Below are 19,606 nucleotides of genomic sequence, written 5' to 3' on the forward strand. Positions count from 1 at the left end.
GAAACACAGCACTCGCTACAGCCCCATCTATGCACACTCCTCTGTGGTACTGAAAGCCAAAGGAATGCCTTATTCCACCTACACACTGAGCATCTCTCTCCAGAAACTCCTGAGCAACCAAATCCTTCTCAATCACTTCTGATTGGGATTAAGAATCTGGGAGAAGAAAAGACACATGGATGAGAACATTTCAGAAGCTGAAATGCAGATGTATTTCAAACAACTGGAAGGAGAGGTTGAAATACTGCCAAGTTTTCAGGGACAACTAGCTGCTTTAAGACATATCAATGTGGCACTCAGGGACATGGTTTAGTTAATGGACTTGGCAGTGCTGGGTTAACTGTTGTACTCAATGACCCTAAAGGTCTTTTTCCAGTCTAAGTGATTGTATGATTCTTTGAGTGGACAGCCAGGTAATGTAACTTCTGCAATGAACAGTTGGAAATATGGGTCAGAAGAAAGTTCAAGTGAATCTGACAAACCATAAAGCATCTCCAGAGTCCACACAAGGATGGACAGCCTCCAGAGCAAGAATCAGGAAATAACTAAGCAACTCTCAGCAAAATTCCCTGACGAACTATTCATCTCCTTCATACTTTGGCCTGAGCGTGCTCGTTGCTCTAAGAGAGCCACAGGAGCACACTGAGGAGGACACACATTCATCTCCTCTGAAAGTCAAGGTCATCATTATTATGTGAAGAAATTATTGGCCGCTCCACCAACGCCATTATCTACACCAGAGCTGCTAGCAACAGAAGTCCTGTTGTCAAAAATGACAAATGTGGCAGAAGATTCAGCTACCAGACATATTCTGAAAGGATGGCTTGGAGTGTTTACAAACTATAAAAAAATCAATATACGAGACACATCATTTACACATTTATCTAAGTAGAGATAGCTTTATTTGATATTTTATATTTCTGATAAAGAAAAATGACAACCTATCAGTTCCAAACAAGTATACAGAGTATACAGGAGCAGTTAGAAGTCAAGGACCTACTATCAGTACCAAAGAGAAGAACCTACCAGTATTGATTTTCAGTAATGTAACTTACAGGATAAGACATTATTCTGTCACTTTTACCTGCATTAAAAATATCCAAGAAATTGCTATTCTCTCATTACGGGGTATTGTGGATTTAATGGAATGTCTTGCCTTACTTCGGGATAATACTACCTTGGAAGTAGGCTTTTTTTTTTCCCTTTGGTCACAAAACCATCTCTACAGAACCACACAGGCTCTAGTACAAAGCACCACTGATCTGGGAAAAAGAAATGGAAATACATGGAATTCACTGTTTCAAGGTGAATACATCTGATTCAGCATCTGGTCAGTTTTTAGAGTCTTTTAACTACCTCTGGAATTCTACTTATCTTGGAACAGATAAAAAAGATAAACAGTAGGTCCAATCTCTATTTTAATGCTAAGCATATTTGTGTTTCTAGAAAGGATAATTTTTAATAGTATCAAAGGCACTATGGCAGCCTAAAAGATGAATTGCCTTGAACTACTAAGATGAGAGAAAAAATTCGAAATTATACAGTTTTATGTGAAAGATCTAAAAGTCTGTTAGGAAAAAAAGTGGATTTTAATAATAAAGATGCTAATTTGTAAGAACAGTATGCAAATACCATGAAAACTGCAGGAAAAAAAAAAACCAAACAAACAACAAAACAACCAGAAGCCAGTGATGTGTAATTAGAGGTCTGAACAGATTGTTTAAAAATCCTGAACATGGAAGTACACATACTCATACACTCAATTAGTTTGCATGCCTTCTATCTGCTAGTAAGGGTTTATTGCAAATCTACTGCCATGAACAGGAAAGAACAAAACACATCTGTATGCATTTGCAAGCCAAAGCTGCTTTGAACAAAGCCAGTGAGTAAAAAAGACAACGCAACTTCTGGTGTTATTGAAATAGCCACAGCAATCCAAGGACAAAATTGAAGCCAAGCGTCCTGGAGAACACATTAATTTCATAGAATAATGACCATTTACAAAGGACCATCCCTGTAAATTGTTCAAAGTACAGAATATCATGCCATGAACACACAACTGAAAATGGTGGAAAATGCACTGCAGTTTTACTACTGTGAGGTAAGCTTTGATTCATCCCATATGGCCTTACAGGACAAACATGTGTGCATGTCCGCACATGTGTGCATGAATGCTGAGGTCTCCAACCCGCAATTGTAGCCATCCCAGTTTCTTAGCAGAAGGAGAAGACAGGAGTATTCCAACAAACAATAAATTCATAGTTTTTACAAAGTCCACCAGGAAAAATAATCATACTGACTCGCTATTTTTGTCTCAGAAACCCGGTAATTAACACAAACTGAGACAGACTAAGGTGTGAAGATAACTAGGTATTATATTGATGCTAGGTATTATGTTCATATTTGTTCTTCTCTTTACAAGGTTTTAAAGAACCCTTAAAGTCTAACAAAACCAATTACCCCAGTATGTGAATAATTCATGACAAGGAAAGGGATCAATGGATTTAATAATAAGTTCTTTTCTTTTTCCCTATTCTTTTTAATGTGGTATAAAATGTATAGTCTTTTTATTTTGCCCTCAGGTTAAGAGGTCCAGTGAATGCAGTACATAGCTACCTCATAAAAATCACAGGTTATCAGTCTAGGTTTAAAATCACAAAAAAGTTAAACCAAATACTATACTAGAAGCACATTATTTACAAATGTAATTAGTTATTAGCAAACATCCTGAAATCAACATTTATCAGTGTTACCTCATTCTTTGAATTAAAACAATTGCTTCCTATGGTATTTTCTTGTAACTACAGACAAGTAGACTTTTTAAATGCATCTTGAATTCAAAGGGTTTTTATCCTCCTGCTGCTTCAGTGCACGAAATGAGATTCTGATGTTACCTGCGACATCAAGTTTGCAAGTATGTTTGAAATACAGATTAGTTTACAAGACTGTTTTAAAAATGTAGGTTGTCTTCTGACAGACTAAAATGAAGTTAAAAATTAAGCTCACCTCAATAGAGCAGGGAAGATGAGTAAAAGAGCAAGGGGAAAAGGAAGATGTATCTTAGTACTTGTAGCTGGAATCCACTGAAACTTCATTTCCTACACAGGAACTTTAACATACCTTCCTATCATCTTTATGCTTTTTCTTTTTGCCTTCTTTTTTATCTTCTTACTTTCTTAACACATATGTATGTTCTGAAACCAAGCTTGCCATTCATTTGGGGGGCAAGTGTGTGTGTATGTACTTACACTAAAAAACCCTCAAATTTGAACATCAGTGCAGCAGGTGGGGGCTGCCTGCCTCCCCAGGAGGCTGAAAGCAAGCCCAGACAGATGACACACCACTGTGCTGCCCACTAACTGCCAGGCAGCTATCTGGCTTTACCCTTTACACTCATGCAAGTGCAATGAAGAAAAGCATGGAACTGCAAAAAGAAGGTCAATAAATCTGAAAAGTATTTCACAAGGGTCCAAGCAGAAACCACATTACTGAGTTATCAGTAAACTCACTAAAAGTTCCCTAACCGTCAAAGTAAAAATGACATGAATTAGGACTCAACTGTTGTGTGGGTTTGATTTACTTCCCAGCCCTGACCTAGACAGTGGATCATCATGGTCACTGCACTTTCTCTTTAATCCTGACTTTATTTTCTGCACAAGACGTATCTTCCTTATCCTGTGACTACAGAGCAAACAATGAGTGTTTCTTCTCCAAGGAAGATACACTCTTTTATTAATTCTAGCTTTTATTATACACTCAAGAAGCTATGAGAATAACTTAAAGATGCAGCTCAGCAAGAGAAAGTGCTATTCCTGTTGGCAAGCATACCCACCTCCTTCAAAGCCTTTGGGTTGTTAAAAGCTGTTTGGAATTTTAACAACATTTGGAGTAACGAAGGCTGCACTTTACTGTCTCCACAAAGACACACCAGAAAGTAAGCAATGATCTGCAACCTGACACCGTCAGATACCATTTGTTTATAGCCAGTTCCAGATGTAGCAAAGCTCTTTCAGGGCAGACTATTTCGAGTATATCCTTACTGTCTGTTAACCTTATAGCAGTAGACAGAACTGCATGAAATAACAGTGAGGCAATGAGATTTTCTACCCCAGCATGATGTCAGTATCATGGTCAGGGAACAATGCAGAGCATTTGCTTTTCCTCCCATTCAATATATTCCTCCCTGGAAATGCTAACATCACCACAGGCACACAGAGCACCTGGACTGAAGAGACATCTGAGGGAGTTTGGCCATAAGAATTTCAGCTTTAATATTTTCCCCCATACAGTTAGGCTGAGGGTAAGGGAAGATGACTCTTGATCATTCTGAGCAGCTAACTGATGCAAGACTTGACACCTGAATGAATTAGATATTAAAATGCATCTTTGTTTATGTGCAATCACCCATGGTAAGCAAAGATTCTCTATTGCTCTAAAGGAACCTACAGGGTTATTATTTATTTATGAGTTTGATCTTGACAGCTTATATATACACTTTTTGGATTTTTCTTAACCACAAAAGAATTTATGAAAGTACAGTATATTCTTAAAAGCATGCGTTAACTTGCATATGGGAAAACGCATTACCTTTCTAGGACACCACCACAAAAACTGCTCTGCTGTGTTACACTCTCACCCCTCAAAACCCAAGGATATTTTTCTGTGCATAGAAAGTCAACTTGTGACATGACACTACTTCACTCCCTTTTCTAATGACAACATCTGCAGAGAGGGATCACTCAGGTCTTTCAACAGCAGTAGTAAACCACGCCTTAAAAAAACCAAAAAAACCAAATGAAAGAAAAACCCCCAAGAATCACTGAAAGATTAATTACATACTCACAGGTAAAATTACTAATTAAAACCATCTCCATCAAGATTTTGAACATAGCTAAAGAATGCCAAGTAGTTTTTGCTGATGTAGAGTTTCACAGAGTAGATAGTCATTTGAAGCTGAACTAAAGGTGGAAGCCTTATCAAATATCTGGAAAAACTAGTAGTTTTCAACAAGAATTTTAGTACATCAGGTTCTCTTCCTTCAACAACTGATTTTTAAAGTACTTTTATTAGTTTAATATTCCAAAGCCTGTTGCAGTTATAACTCAACAGCTTACAGCAATCAGTAAACTGGAAATTCATCCCATTAGAAGTTCTTACTCCTACTGCTTCAGGCTACTTGAAGCAAGTGCATCTTTAATTTTCATGTAACCTGCTAACATCAATACCTACTATTAGGTAAGTCTAATGCCATAGTTCCATCTAAAAAGTTTTAACTAACAGTGTACTAAATAATGAAATAACTATCTTATAAGAACAAAGGAAATTTTAACCTTTGAAGAAAATCAGTGTTTTCAAAGTAAAGTTTTTATAGTGGGGAAAAGTAACAGTTTCACACACAGGTACACCACAGAAGAACAAAAATACAGCTCTTCTTTCAAACGTCTATGTTCCTGGGTCCTGTAAATCATACATCATGAACCTAGAGACTGGCTCTAACTTATCTGCCAGGACCTCAAATGCAACACCACATGCTGAAATAAGCTGAGTTGCAAGAATATTCTGGGTACTAGCAGTAAAGCTGAAAGAGCAAGTATATGGCTGTTTTTCACTCTGTCTGTCAATGTTATTACCACAAGTAGCTTTTTTAACTACTGTAATATTTGCCCAGGTTAGCATGCTACTCAGCAGGTTCCACAGCCTGCCAGGAGCACAACTCAGAGGGAAGTAAAGGAAGCAACTGTTGCTCCCATCTTGAGCTGATGTCTCCCATTCTGCAAACACAATGCAACACCTGGACAAGTTTATCCCCTCCTGCCCTTGTCTGCCTCAAGCCCTGCAGACCATCAGTCCTGTCTCCAGAGCTCCTGGATTCATTTATTTTCTTAGCAATGCTTGCCCAACTCAAACATAAATAAAAAAAGGCCATGAACAAACCCTAGCAGGATCTCCTGCCTGTCATCAGCAAAAGCAGTCCAAGCCTTTCAGGACAGGAGAGAGCCAACACAGGGACAGAAGGAGGAAGGGTAGGATTAGGAGTGAAAAGTTCTTATCTCTCAGTAGACGCTCCAATCTAAGAGACATCGCTGCAGAAGTGCAGTGACTAAGGAAAGCAAGGCAATTAGCTGCAGGAAGGTGAGAATCTCTCCAGCTGACAGACAGATCAGAGGAGTGACCAGACACTATGAGGCGTCATGTGCTAATTACACCAAATCATATGTTGATGGCTAGCTTGCAAAAGTTACTCTACCAGAAGGCTATTCTAAGTGCCAGTACTGCTCCACCACATTTCTCTGGCATTCAAGTGGGCCAAAATATATCATTTCCTCTCAAGCCACTTAGAAGATCCAGGTACTAACCCACCTGTTACTATACAAATAAGAGAAACCCTCATGAGCACTACAGCTCACAGTTCACTGGAGTTGAGACTGTGAATGAAACTCTGTTTAAACTTCCATGAAGGGTACAAAGTGGAATATGCTAGGAAGGGATAAAAACCTTCTGACAAAGACATAGACAGTTGCAACTGAAAGCATCTTAAATCATCTGCCAGGACTCAGGTCCAGGTCTGCCAGCATTAGCTGCTACAATGCAGATTTTTACCTACCGTAGGCAAATTAGTTTTTGAGAAATTCTTTATGCTTTTACTTCAAGCAATGAGGTACTATCTTATTTTCAGACAATAGCCATTTCCTTTAAGCATTAACTTTTAAAACAGTTAAGTTGTTAAATGTTGTACCTCACATATTATGTTCTAGTTCTACAAAAAAATTTAATCATGCATCCACAGGCACTGCTACCATGAATTCCCTGTTTTCCTTTACCACGTCCTCTCAGTCCTTTCTTCTGCACCAGCAACAGCATTTGTATAATTCTGATTAATCCAACCAGGGAAATGATCCAGGTGAAAGAGAGAACTGGTGCATACAGGAGTTCTCAGCTGGATAACTTCCTTGATCTGGTTTACCACATTGATGCCAGTATGAGAAAACAGACAAAGGTGAGAGTAACAATGCAGTTTAATCCAAAATAAATCAACCCTTGGGAATACAAAACTAATTAAAAGCACAGTAAAAACATGTAGACAAGTCCAAACAACTCTGCAAGCCTTCTTACTTATTTCTAAAGATTTCTTTTTGTTTATTTACTCTTGGGAGTGAAACACGAAGGCTCATAAGCATAATACTCCAAAGACAAATGGTTTAGAAATGTAAATAGATAACAACTCTTGTGTGAGCCTTGAGAAACGCAAGATAACCCAGTCAGGTAATCCAAGAGTGGGTTCCTATACACAGTTTATTACATTGTATATATTCAGTAGCTCAAGGCCAAGCCAGAGGGCAACACCGAGCTCATGAAATTTTCAGTTACAGTATCTGAGGGAGGATTCATCTGACTAAATGAGGGCACAAACAATTGTATAGGCTGCCATGCTCCTCAGCAGAGATTGACACTGCAGGATTCCTCTGACCAAATGCACTTACTCCAGGTTACAGCAACGATACTCGGTTCCATTAGCTGAGAAGATCAGATATTCACGTCTGTAAAAGGACCATGGGTGACTTGCTAAGATGCAGACACCCAAATCACACAAGACGCCTCCTACCCTGGACGACAATCACCTATCCCCACGTGAGGAATCTTACATCCACATAGCAAGTCCACACTGAGATTACATGTTTGGATCTTAACCTTTCACTTCGTACAACTGTTCATGGTATGGCGAAGAACAAGAGGGCTGGATAAAACTGCTGATGCATTAATTTCCTCCCAGCAGCAGCACAAATGCAGCATTTACCTTAATAAGGTGCTGTTTTCTTACCAAGTCTCACAAAATCACTTGAGAAATACTTGTTGCAGTATTAGTATGTGCCCTTGCTTATAAAGGATGAAAGACACTGTGTTTTCAGTCATGACAATCACAAAGGTGAGATGAAATAAGAGGGAGAGCCCAACACTACTATCATCTCTGTTAATTACTGCAGGAAGAAGAAAGGGCACTGTTTCCTTTTACAAAACAGGAGTACTTTCTGCCTCTATCTCTTCTTTATCTCAGCATTTACCAACTGCCAAGTCAAGCTCTCCTTTACATTGCTCTTGTATTACTTACACCTACCACACAGTACAGCATCTCTCAGCACTCCTGCAGCTAGAACTAAACTTGAAGCATTTTGCATCTTATTGGATTGAGCTCCTTTGTTGTCCCCAAGTCAAAAGGATGCTGCTACTTCCTTCCCCTTGGCTTCCCCCCATACTCCATTTCCTCTCTGCTGACTGCAGTTGCCACTGAGCCTCCTCAAAGTCGGGTACCTACAGGGCAGAGGCTGAGGGTGGTCCCTACAAGTCACCCCAGTTCCAGCAAGGCTTATGTGGTGTCCATTCTACTGCTCCGTGCTCTTGCCTCCCCATCTGAATAGCAACTACAGCTGAAGAGGGAGTTTTCTGTGGCACAGATTCCTACTTACAGTGACAGGGATGCTTCAGTTCCCAATGCATGAGGTGTACAAATACTGAGTAAGGACAGGATTTCACTCCCTAGTATGCCTCCACAGTATGGCACAGGCAGTGACAGCTCACAGAACTGCAATAGCTAAGACTAGGAATAGCTAAAAGACAGCTTTGGTGTTGGATTTCCAGGGACTTTTGTGCCCTGCCTGCAGAAACTGCTTCTGTTCAAAACATACTTTATATCCACAGCAGCTCTGTTTAAATACACCCAATCCCTCAAGTAGCAGGGAGCCAAATTTAGAGACTATACTGCATATAAATTAAATTTTTCCTTCAGTTCATCTCAATATCCCTTGCTCTCCAAGCTAGCAAGAGTGGAATGGGTATACCTGAATCAGAACATCAGCATTTTACATTAAATAAAAATGTTGCTCTATGTTGAAATATACTTAAATACTCCTTTCAAGGACTCAGATTCCCCATTATGTCAGCTGTGACTGTCTTACTATTTTAAAGTGAAAGATTCAATGCACTTAGTAAAAACAACAAGAAATTACAGTGTGCTCACATTCTTATGGTTCTCTATTAACAAATACATACATATTTTCCAGTTTCTAATAAAACTAAAGACAGTATTTGTAAAAAGCATGTGTATAATGGTTATTACCCGTGCACAGCAAGCCAGACATTACATTAACTGAAAGCTTAATGTAAACCAGCTTTCAGGAAAATGTTTCTGGAATTTCTGAAGGAAAAAAAAAGCACTCTGTTCTCTTTGTCATTTCCTAAAACAAAATGTTTTAGTGTTTATTATTAGTGTGTATTATACTTAGCATTATTAAACTGATTTGTTCTAGTAAAATACAACCATTTACACAGGCTTCTTGCCTCCCTTATTTGTGCTCCCTGGCAGGTAAATGGTAAAACCACTGAGACCTGTGGGAGAAGCAGAATACCAACAGCAACAGCTCTCTCAGAAGCCTTTTTTCATGTCTCAAGGCAGAATAGATATATACCGGAGCAAAGGAAAATTAATCTTACAAAAATGCAGCTTGCATGCGCCAATAGAAATACTGAAAGTGCACACTTTGATTTCAAGTCGCAGGTATTTTTTAGAGATCACTTTGTTTGCCTTTGGCTGACTGGAAAAAATAACTCTCCCTATGCTTGAGATATGCAACAACGTGTTGATCAAATGTACTAGAGCGATTTGAGATGTGGAAGAGAAGCATCATTTCCAACCACACTGCTAATCAATGACCACACTTCAAGCAGGGCTGTCGAGAAATGCCATTAAAGCTGAACCACCAAGCTACCTGGTACTGCACAAACGTATTCTGACACAACCTATGCATTGAGTTTCCTTGCCATGCATTTTCCTCTTGGTTTTCTTCATGCACCACAACTGGCTAGTCATTGCCAACAGAAGACAGGAGTGAAAAACTACTCTGAAGTTTGTAGTAACAGGAAGCAGATTGACAGTTCTGTTCCTCTATGCACCAAACCCACTAGAGATTTCCAAAGTTTTCCAACAAATCTAAATGCACAATTCTTCTTCCTCTCCAGCACAGAAATACATATAGCCAGGCTTCTGTTAAACTAACAATTACAATTAACAATGGTAAAATTGCATTTTATTGCTACCAGAAACCTCTCCTGCAGAAACAGGACTGCTATTTGAAACCATTCACTTGGCCAAAAGTTGGCACAGAGAGCAGCTGTCCCTAAAAATTTCATGAACCAGGTTCTACTCTTGAGCAGGAAGAGGCATCAGTGTGGGGTTTAAAGAAAAAAAAAAAAAAAAGTGAGGAAAAAGGGAGAAGGCAATTTACACCACCTCAAGACACAAGTGGACAAATGACCACAGGGAAAGCCAGCATGTGAATTTGCCATCACTTGATGAGTGCATACACGCATTATTTAAGGTAAGTTGAATCACTTACTGCAAGGTATCGCAAGCTGAAAGGGAAAACGCAACTGTTTAGGAGAAAAAGATTGCAGTTTTAAACCCTCAGATCACCTAGGTAACCTGTTCATCTGGCTGAGAGAAATCAGTTACTAGGCACTTGCAGGTATTGGTAGTTCAAGGTATACAGGAAAAAAACCAAAAAACAACCAACCAAAACCTAATGGTTACCTGGATCTGATAACTGATAAAACCAAAAAATGCCTCCTCCTCATTAAGACTTTACAATACTATTTAGTACTAAGTAAACAATTTGCTCCTCCACTAAAATAAAGCAATGGCTTTTGCACTGCTTTAGAGCAATTTAGCTTCTACTCTGATGAGTCCATTTGTGGTTTCAGTGAAATAAATGTTTGCATTTGAAGGTCATCAGTAATTTGCAGAGACAATATGGCAGTGCAAGAGGAAAGAGAAAGACTTCATTTCCGCATCATCTAAACTCTATCATCATGGCTAAAACTGCAAGCTTGGGATAATTGGCTTTAAAAAAAAAACCACAACAAGAACTTGAGGGTCTCCTCACAGCTGTTACTGTGCTGTCCAGAAAAGAAGCCTTGTAGACTGTCCAGCTGAAATGGTTGTGAAGTCAGCTTCCCAGTGTCTAGTACTGTAATGGCTGCTTGCAGACAGGCAATTCCAAACAGCAGCACTCAAGCATCAACTCTCCTGTCCTCTGTGCTCACAGAGGGAGGAGATGCTGTGAATTCTGACCAAGCAGCAACAGTTGAACTTTTATTCACCACCGTACTGGGGAAAAAAGTATCTGCCTGATCTCATTCTGGTAGTGTGAAGGTGGGACATCCTGAGCGTATTCATCTATTAGTAAACTAGTATTTGAGCTGGGTGCTATTTATTACTCAAATGTTATTTTATTATTCATAACTTCTTCTAACTAATAAAACAGGAAGATCAATTAAGATACGAGTTAAAACCAACACCCACCACAGCAGACAGAAGTAATACCAGATTTCTGCACTATGACAAAATATTCTAGGATTTCTCTTAAAAGACCCTCCCCAGCATCTATGAATGAATGATCCTCATATTTTACTGAGAAGTAAAGTTTGTAGACAATGAAGAAACTTAATGCCTTCTTAAATTACACTGATTTTGCTTACATTCTCCCTGGGTTAGTGTTACCTCTTCATATAACTGTCAAATTCCTCTTTGCCAAGGCTCCCTAAGTTTAAAAGGGAACTGTTCATGTGAAGAATGTGCACTGTGTATTTTGTGTACTCATCAGATAAATCACCAATGCCAACAGGAATACAGTTTAAGGGTCGGTTTGGAGTTTTTTAATTCAAATTGCTACACATTCATTTCAGCATTCAAACAAATTTAAGCTCTGGAATACCTGATAAAACAATTAAAAACCACTACCAACAAAAAAAGACAAAACCAACCAATCAAACCCTCAAAACCATCATTTATTCCTCATCTGAAATACTTGTCAAGTTTTACGTATTTGAGAGAAGTTACAGAGGTAAAGCCTTACCAGTCCTAAAGTGTGTCTTCATGGATGTCTACTGACGTCTGTGCTGGGCTCTGAGCACCAACACCAACAGAAATTAACAACTCAGCTGTGAGGATTTTACCATATTAAAGAAAGCAAGGTACTGAAAGTTAGAGGGTACCTTTGTGACCTTCAGAGGCCACAACAGAGCTGCATAATGAATCAAATAAGGTAACAGTTGTGCCAAAGTCATTCAATTTTCTAAATAGGGTGCTAAGTGCAGAGCTTAATTACCAGTACTTTCCATATTCACAAATTACATAATCAGTCTGGCTGAGGAGAATTTGAAGCTGGGACTGTCTGAACATCCGCCTGAGAGCAAAGAAGGAGAGAAACACTGGATGCAAAGCATCCCTCCTCATCCCTTCCTTAATCAGAACACTGACTACAAATCCCACCTTCAAATAGCTCCAAATCCAAGAATTATTTATTTGGTCTCTTAACACAGACATCGAACATCTTAACCACGTCTCATCTAATCTGTCCCACCACGTGAAGGGTTCTCCACCCTAGTCTTATGTAAACTGTCCAACAATAAATACTGCAGCTGAAGTAATTATTCCCTTACGGCATCCTATGGCTTTCTCACATCCACCTTTATTCCAATCCTTTGCTTTTTAACTAGTATATTCCCAGCCACAAAAGGAAAGCCAGTCATCTGCAAACATCCCTAAACATTGGCAGTAGCCCTTCACCTGTACCTACAACTATCACCAGGGTGCTAAAAGGGCAAAAGGGAAAAACAGTTGTTTTAGATTTCACAACCATTTAGCACTTCTCCTCTGTGCTGTGTGTATACATAGTGGGAATGTAACTGGTGCTAAAACTGTTTTCCCCAGAAAATGTTCACACCTGATATTCAGAAACTTACTCAAGGCTACAAGCTGGCATCACATAAACTTTCTAAAAGAGATTCACAGTAAGTAGCTGGTAACTAGAGAGCAGAATACACTTCAATATTAGATCAGTTCCACATATCCTCTTTTCAATGTACATGTCCAAAGACTAAAGATTAGGCTTGTAATTGGGCTTTGGAAAATGAAAATATCTCTGAAAACTCATGTTCTTACATGGAAGACAAAATTAGACCATTCTATTTAGATAAAAGTGTTCTCTACTCACTGACATAGCTGCTATTACTTAAATAATCAGCCATCAGTCTTGATGTAGATGTAGCAGCTACAGAGACAAGCCTTTCCACACCATCTGAATTGAGTTTGACAACAGAAGATGAAATCGACAGGGCAGTTGAAAGGCACTAATTTTGCCAATACCTCACCACTTCGATTGCATACATGACGGAGATTTTCCATATTATACAGAAATCACAATAGATTTTTATATTACCTTAGTATCTGAAGTGATAGCCTCATGGGAAAAACACAGCTCTGGTTTTCTGGTATGCTTATCAACACACTCAGTATATCCTGAGTTTAGTGGCCATTGAGTTATAGTTTAGTACTTTTTATCCAGAACTCCTACTGTTTTGTCCTTTAAAAAATAAAGGCAGAATCTGACATAACGTTTGATGTCAGACTGCCTAGCGTGGTAGGTTTTTCTACAAGACACCTTTACCTTTGGACTACTCTGTATGAGAGCACAGGTCCACTTAGATTTTACTCAGTGTACCATAAATACAACCACCGAAAGAAAGAGTCCAAAAGAGATTACTTTTAACGTTCTCTTTCTTGCAGTGAGGAATCGCTTACTGATTCTTACCGACATGCAAGGCAGGAAAGCTTTGAGGAAGCAGGACATCACCCTTCACACGGTGCAGTCCCACCCCGGCACAGCGGGAAGGGTGCTGCCAGCCCGCTGCCACCAAGGCTGAGCCGGAGTAGGATCGCTCATCCCAGATGACACGTTTAGCCCCTAGAGAACACGTGCTACAGGGCCAACACTGACCACCGGGGAGGATGCACTTTATCCTAGCACGTCTCGTACACAAGTTTTCTGCTTCCTAACATACCCACAGTCCCGGCAGGGGCGATGCTGCCGCAAGATCCCTGTCGGAGCCCGCCGGGAGGAGCCCGACAGAGGGGCTACGCTCCTGCCAGCGAACGCAAGGCGGAGGGTGAGCGGGGCACGGCAGTGTTCGCCCCCTCGCCGAATTTCCGCAGGACCGAGGGCTGGAGGGCAGGTGCATCTCGCCGGCCGAGGGGCTGCTGCCCCACGGCACAGGTGAGGGTCAGGGCAGCGCAGCCCAGGGCAGGACCCAGGGCAGGCACCAGGAGCTGCCCCAGGTGGATGGGAAACCCCCACGACCTCTCGGGCACGGGCTCGCTGCGGCTTCTGCTCCACGCGAGGGCGGAGGACGACCCTGCCCGGCCGGGGAGCGTCTCTGCCCGGCTGCCCAGGGGCGGCCGTGACAGACCCCGCCCGGCCGGAGCCACCGCGCCGAACAAAAGGCCCGGCCGAGGCCCGGAAACGTCCCGGGGCCGCGGGCCGAGTCGCGCCGCCAGCGCGGGGGGCGAACCTCAGCGCGGGGGGCGAAGCCCAGCCCGGTGGCCCCGCACGGCCTGCGGCTGCCGCTGACCCTGGCCCGCCTCTCACCGCCGCGGCGGGCCCTGCGGCGGGCACGGCGGGGAGGGGGAAAGAGGGGAGAAGGACGCAATGCAACAGCTCCGGCGGCGCCGAGGGACGGAGGGTGGGAGGGGGCAGCACAATAAGGCCAGCGCAGCCTCTGCCCCTGCCGGTAACAAAAGCTCCCCAGCCGCAGGGCTGCCTTCGCCTCCCCGAGCTGCGGGGTCTGAGGTGGGCGGTGAGAGCCGAGAGAGGTCTCGCCCTGCCGCCCCCTCCCCGCCATACCCCCGACCCGGCCCCCCACACAATGCAGCCCCCGCCGCCCCGGGGGCCGCCGCACAAAGCGGACCAGTCCCGCCGCCCATCCCGCACCGACCTTGAGTCGCCTCGGGCGCCCCTAAGGTTTTGGTCACTGCCTTCCACACGTTGCAGCCCAGCAGGCAGAGGAGAAGCGCCGCCGACCTGCTCATTTCCACCCGCCGCCGCCAGCCGCCGCCAGGGAGGGAATCGCCGCCGGAGCCGCTGCCCGGAGGAGGAGGAGAAAGAGCCGCATCAGGGGCTGGCCCGCTCCGCGCCTCCCTCCATGTTGCCGTGCGCTGCCCCTCCTGCTTTCTCCGCCTGCTGCATTGTCGTCCCGCCGCTGCGCCCCGGCTCCGCGTCCCGCGCTGTCCCCGCGGGCGGCGGATGCGGGGGGGAGGAGGGGGAGGCGAGAGCACTCCGCGGCTCCGCTGCCTGTCCGCCCGGGTTTATTCTTCAATTCCCCACCGTGTATCCCCCCGCTCTCCCGGCGGGAGCAGCCCAAGCTCCCCGCCCGCCCCTTAACCCTTGGCGGCACCCCCTGCCCTGCCCCGCGCCGCGCAGGCCGCGCAGCGCCCCCTGCCGACCGCGCCCCGCCCCGCCCTGCTCCCGCCGTGGCTGCCCGGCGGCAGCGGCTGCAGCCCCGGCCCCGCCACCCCGGCCCGGCCCCGCCGCCCTGGCCGCTGCCCGGGGCAGCCGCGCAGCCCGGCCGCCCTTCGCCAGGTGCTGCCGCGCTTACCTGCCGTGGGGGGCTGGGTCCTGCCCGGCCGCGCCCGCCGCTTTCCCTCCCCGAACGGCTGCAAAATGGCCTCCCCGGCGATGCCGGCCCTGCTCGCCGCAGCAGCGGGAGGGACGGGCGGGAAGGCGGGCGCGGTGCCCCGCTCCCCCGCACGGCTCGGACGCGTAGGGTCGCAGGGTCCCTCACGGCCACGCGTGACCGCCGACCGGGGCCCCTGCTGCTGCTGATGTGGTATTTAAAGAGGGTTTAAAAAGCACCACGAAACAACCAACCACAAAGCAACAGCTAATGCACCCATCTACTGGTTTTAATGCAAAATTGTTTTAAAAATGCTGTTGCAAACTGCACGGGAACGGCGAACTCTGGGTTGGAAACAGAGGCATCGAGGGCTGAGGTCGGGCACGGCGGGTCCCGCTCTGCACCGAGCGGGGCACGGCCGGGGCAGCGCTGCGGACACTGCACAGGGCAGGACAGGCTCCCTGGGGCTTCCTCACTGCCGCGCTGCACCTTCCACAAAAGCATCTCTCGGAGTGCTTTTCTCCAGGCCAGCGGGGGCTGAACGCAAGGGCACAGCCGTCACTCCTCCCCTCCCGGGCTCTGCTGAGCATTATGTGTCCTAAGGGAGGGAGAACAGGCGCTCCTCATGTTTCCTCCAGCGCAGAGGTTGGTGCTACAGAAAGCTATTATGGCAAGTCTTTACACAGCTGTGCAAAGCACAGCCCCTGCCCAACCGGCTCACGGGTTTCCCACGATCTGCTTCCAAACACTGCCAATGCTTCAGTTTCCCTGTAAGACTGAAGTTTGTATACCTTCAAGTTTAATCTCTCCCCGAGGTGTCTTAAAGCTTCAGGATTTATTTGTAATATCTATTTTTAAATAAAATCTGTCAATAAAAATGCAATGCATTATACATTGATTTTTAGAAAGCAGTACAGTTGTTTGTCACTTCGATATTTGACCAGAGTAGCTATACCACGAGCTACCACAAGGTTGTTCCTTTTATGAAATTCTATTGCCCCAGAAGTGTTAAAACTGATTTTCCAGATTTCTTTAGAGACACTACAATTGATTACAATATATTTTGGGTTTACTGTTTAGTTTTTCAAATGCATTTTCTGAGTGTTGATAAATAACATGTAGACACTGCAACTTTATCTTTGTATCCTGAGAATTTGGAGGATTTATTTGTAAAGTTCAGTCCTACAAGAAAACAAGGTACAAAAAGGCAATTCAGTTCACAGAGAAGACCAAATGAGCAAATACAGATCATGTGATCTTACTCCTGCTTGCCACAAACAAAGATTTCAATATTGTAAATTCATGGCATGTCTGAACAGTTATCTTGCATGGAGCGTGGCCTGAGGAGCCCGGTGGATTTATAAGAAAACTAATCATACTTTAGGATCTGTTAGTGACTGTGAGGCAACTCCTTAAAGAAAGAAGCTTGGCCATGTGGCAAATAATCACATATAGCATCTTTTTTTTGAGATCCTGTTTCCCTTTTTCTGGATGTGCATGAACTTAAATTAGCATAAATAGGATGAACGCAGAGCTAGGAATTTATATAAAAGCTCTTTCTGTCCATAATGAAAGCTAGAGCAATTTGTTACAGAGAAGAAAATGCATTTTTCTGAATATACCTGTATTCTTTTCCTGAATATAGTTGTATACTTTTCACAAAAAAAAACCCACAAAAAACCAACAAAAAACAACAAAACAAACAAAAAGCACCAAAACCAATCAAAACCAAAAAATACCACCACCACCACCCTCAAACCTCTCTCCCCCCTGCCCCAAAAAAAGCACAGATACAACAGTCCTTGCAGCATCAGTAGATAACATGTAACGACAGCTGGCAAAGGAATGAGAAATTGCATAGAGAAGACAAAATCGTAGAATGGTTTGGGTTGGAAGGAACCTTAAAAATCACCTAGTTCCAACTTCCCTGCCATGAACAGGGACACCATCACAAGATCAGGTTGCTCAAAGCCCTATTAAACTTGGCCTTGAACACTTCCAGGGATTGGACATCCACAGCTTCACTGGGCAACCTGTTCCAGTGTCCCATCACCCTCACAGTAAAGAATTTCATCCTAATATCTCATCTAAACCTGCCCTCTTTCAATCTGAAGCCATTCCTCCTTGATCTATCACTACAGACCTTTGTAAAAAGTCCCTCTCCAGCTTTCTTATAAGTCCCCTTTATGTACTGGAGGCTGCTATAAAGTCTTCCTGGAGCCTTCTCTCCTCCAGGCTGAACAACCCCAACTCTCTCAGCCTTTCTTCATAGGAGAAAGGCTTCAGCTCTCTAAGCATCTTTGCAGCTTCCTATGGACTCACTCCAACAGGTGTGAGCTTATCTGGGGGCCCCAAAGCTGTTCACAGTATTCCAGGCAGGGTTTCATGAGAGTGGAGGAGAGAGCAGAATCACCTCCCTCACTCAGTCAGCTGGTCATATTTCTTATGATACAGCCCAAGGTACCTCTGGGCTGCAGATTTTGAAAACACAAGCTATATGTTGTGCCACACACTCCCTGCATCATCAGTCTGTATTTCAGCTCAGATATGCTTACAGACTATGCTGGGCACACAGAGCTTGTCTCCTACCTGAATAAGCTGAATTTATCTATATGATTGTATGGTAGCACTCTCATAAATGCACCCATTCATGAAATGAAGCTGAGCTATTCCTCCAAAGAGCTTCTCTTGGAATGATCTTTTCTCCCTTGCTTCAGTGAGCACTGAAGTATCTAACACTGACATACTGGTAATGCCATTGATTCCTGGATGAAAACTCCCTGTGACACATGGGATAGTTGATGTCCCAGAGCTGAGTTCAAATCTTCCTCAAACTTAAGCAAATATCAGTTATACTCCAGTCACGTTTTCGTGCCTTGTTTGCTGACACCCATTGGCTAGACACCCTTAAAGAAAAAAAAAAAGGAGACAATTTACTGCAGCCTGAGTAAACACCAGAGGGAAGGTGTCAATAAATATTAATAAAATAATATGACCAAAGTCAGGCTGTAGTGAGGGCTCAGCTCTGACTCTGGTCATGCATGAGCCAGCAGTGTGCCCTTACAGCAAAGACAGTGAATGGTATCCTGGGCTGCATTAGATAATGAAGGTGATCCCACTCATCTCCTCAGCATTTCTGAGGCCACACCTGGAGTGCTGTGTCCATTTATGGGCTCCTCAGCACAGGAGAGGTGTGGATGTACTGGAAAGAGTCCAATAAAGGGTCATGAAGATGATGATGGGACTGAACCATCTCTCCTATGAGGAAAGGCTGAGAGAGCTGGAACAGGTCAATCTGGAGAAGAGCAGGCTCAGAGGGGATCTGATCAACGTACATTAATACCTGAAGAGGGGTTCAAAGAGCCAGGCTTGTGTCAGCTGTGCCCAGGGATAGGATCAGAGGCAATGGGCACAAAATGAAACACAGGAGGTTCCCTCTGAACATCAGGAAGCACTTTTTTATTGTGAGGGTGACTGAGCACTGGCACAGGCTGCCCAGAGAGATTGTGGAGTCTCCATCCATAGAAATATTCAAAAGCCACCTGGACATAACCCTGAGCCACCAGCTCTAGGTGGCCCTGCCTGAGCGGGCAAGTTGGACCAGATGACTTTCATAAGCTCCTTCCAGCCTCAACCATTCTGTGATTCTGTGATTTCTGTTCAGAAAGAATACTTGACCCCTAGCATTGGAGGTGCAGTGGAAACTAGATGGCTGAACCTATTCCTATCCAAAGGTGGGATTTTTTCCTTTCTACAGCCTTTCCTATTTGAAGCTACGCACAGGACATTTTAACACTATACAAACAATGTAAATTATATTTTAAATTGTACAAACACATTTTCAAACAGCTGACCATTCACATAGTGAATACTAATATACTTACAACATGACTACCTATTAATGAGTCTTTCTGTACCAATCATTACTAGACAGACAGTTCCAATGAGTGCCTTGCAGAGAATAGAGATTACTTTGCAGTTAGGCATATAGTTAACATTTCCAATTTTTAATCAGTTTTCAGACACTTCTGAATGGTGTGTTAAATACACTTCAACAAAAACTTGGGCTAATTAGTTCTTTTCTATTCTCTCTCCCACAACTAGT

At 43.5% G+C, this 19,606-nt stretch overlaps 2 protein-coding genes across 3 annotated transcripts in view; one reads left to right on the plus strand and one right to left on the minus strand.

The window, feature by feature from the left end:
• The window catches only part of FAM171A1 (family with sequence similarity 171 member A1), an 88,191-nt gene extending 72,642 nt beyond the window's left edge, over positions 1 to 15,549 (minus strand). Inside the window, exons 1-2 of one of the 2 annotated variants that reach the window (XM_050328085.1) lie at positions 15,484 to 15,549; positions 14,824 to 14,969 (exon numbers count right to left, since the gene is read on the minus strand). In XM_050328085.1, the coding sequence (XP_050184042.1) occupies positions 14,824 to 14,917 (94 nt within the window). In that variant the 5' untranslated portion in view covers positions 14,918 to 14,969; positions 15,484 to 15,549. Of the gene's footprint in view, positions 1 to 14,823; positions 15,218 to 15,483 lie in introns of those variants that run through there. The other variant, XM_050328091.1, reaches the window with a different exon arrangement.
• Positions 15,031 to 15,651, plus strand: LOC126650366 (sterile alpha motif domain-containing protein 1-like). The gene has a single exon (XM_050335124.1). It carries the CDS (start codon positions 15,031 to 15,033, stop codon positions 15,649 to 15,651), a length of 621 nt encoding a protein of 206 aa, XP_050191081.1.
• The last annotated feature ends 3,955 nt before the right edge of the window (positions 15,652 to 19,606 follow it).

Source organism: Myiozetetes cayanensis, unplaced genomic scaffold (assembly GCF_022539395.1).
Source record: "Myiozetetes cayanensis isolate MyiCay16 unplaced genomic scaffold, myiCay2020 scf1, whole genome shotgun sequence".
NCBI classification, from domain to species: Eukaryota; Metazoa; Chordata; class Aves; order Passeriformes; family Tyrannidae; genus Myiozetetes; species Myiozetetes cayanensis.

Coding starts and splice junctions, on each gene's coding strand:
- LOC126650366 (XM_050335124.1), top strand. CDS start 15,031: ATGTTGCCGTGCGCTGCCCCTCCTGCTTTCTCCGCCTGCTGCATTGTC.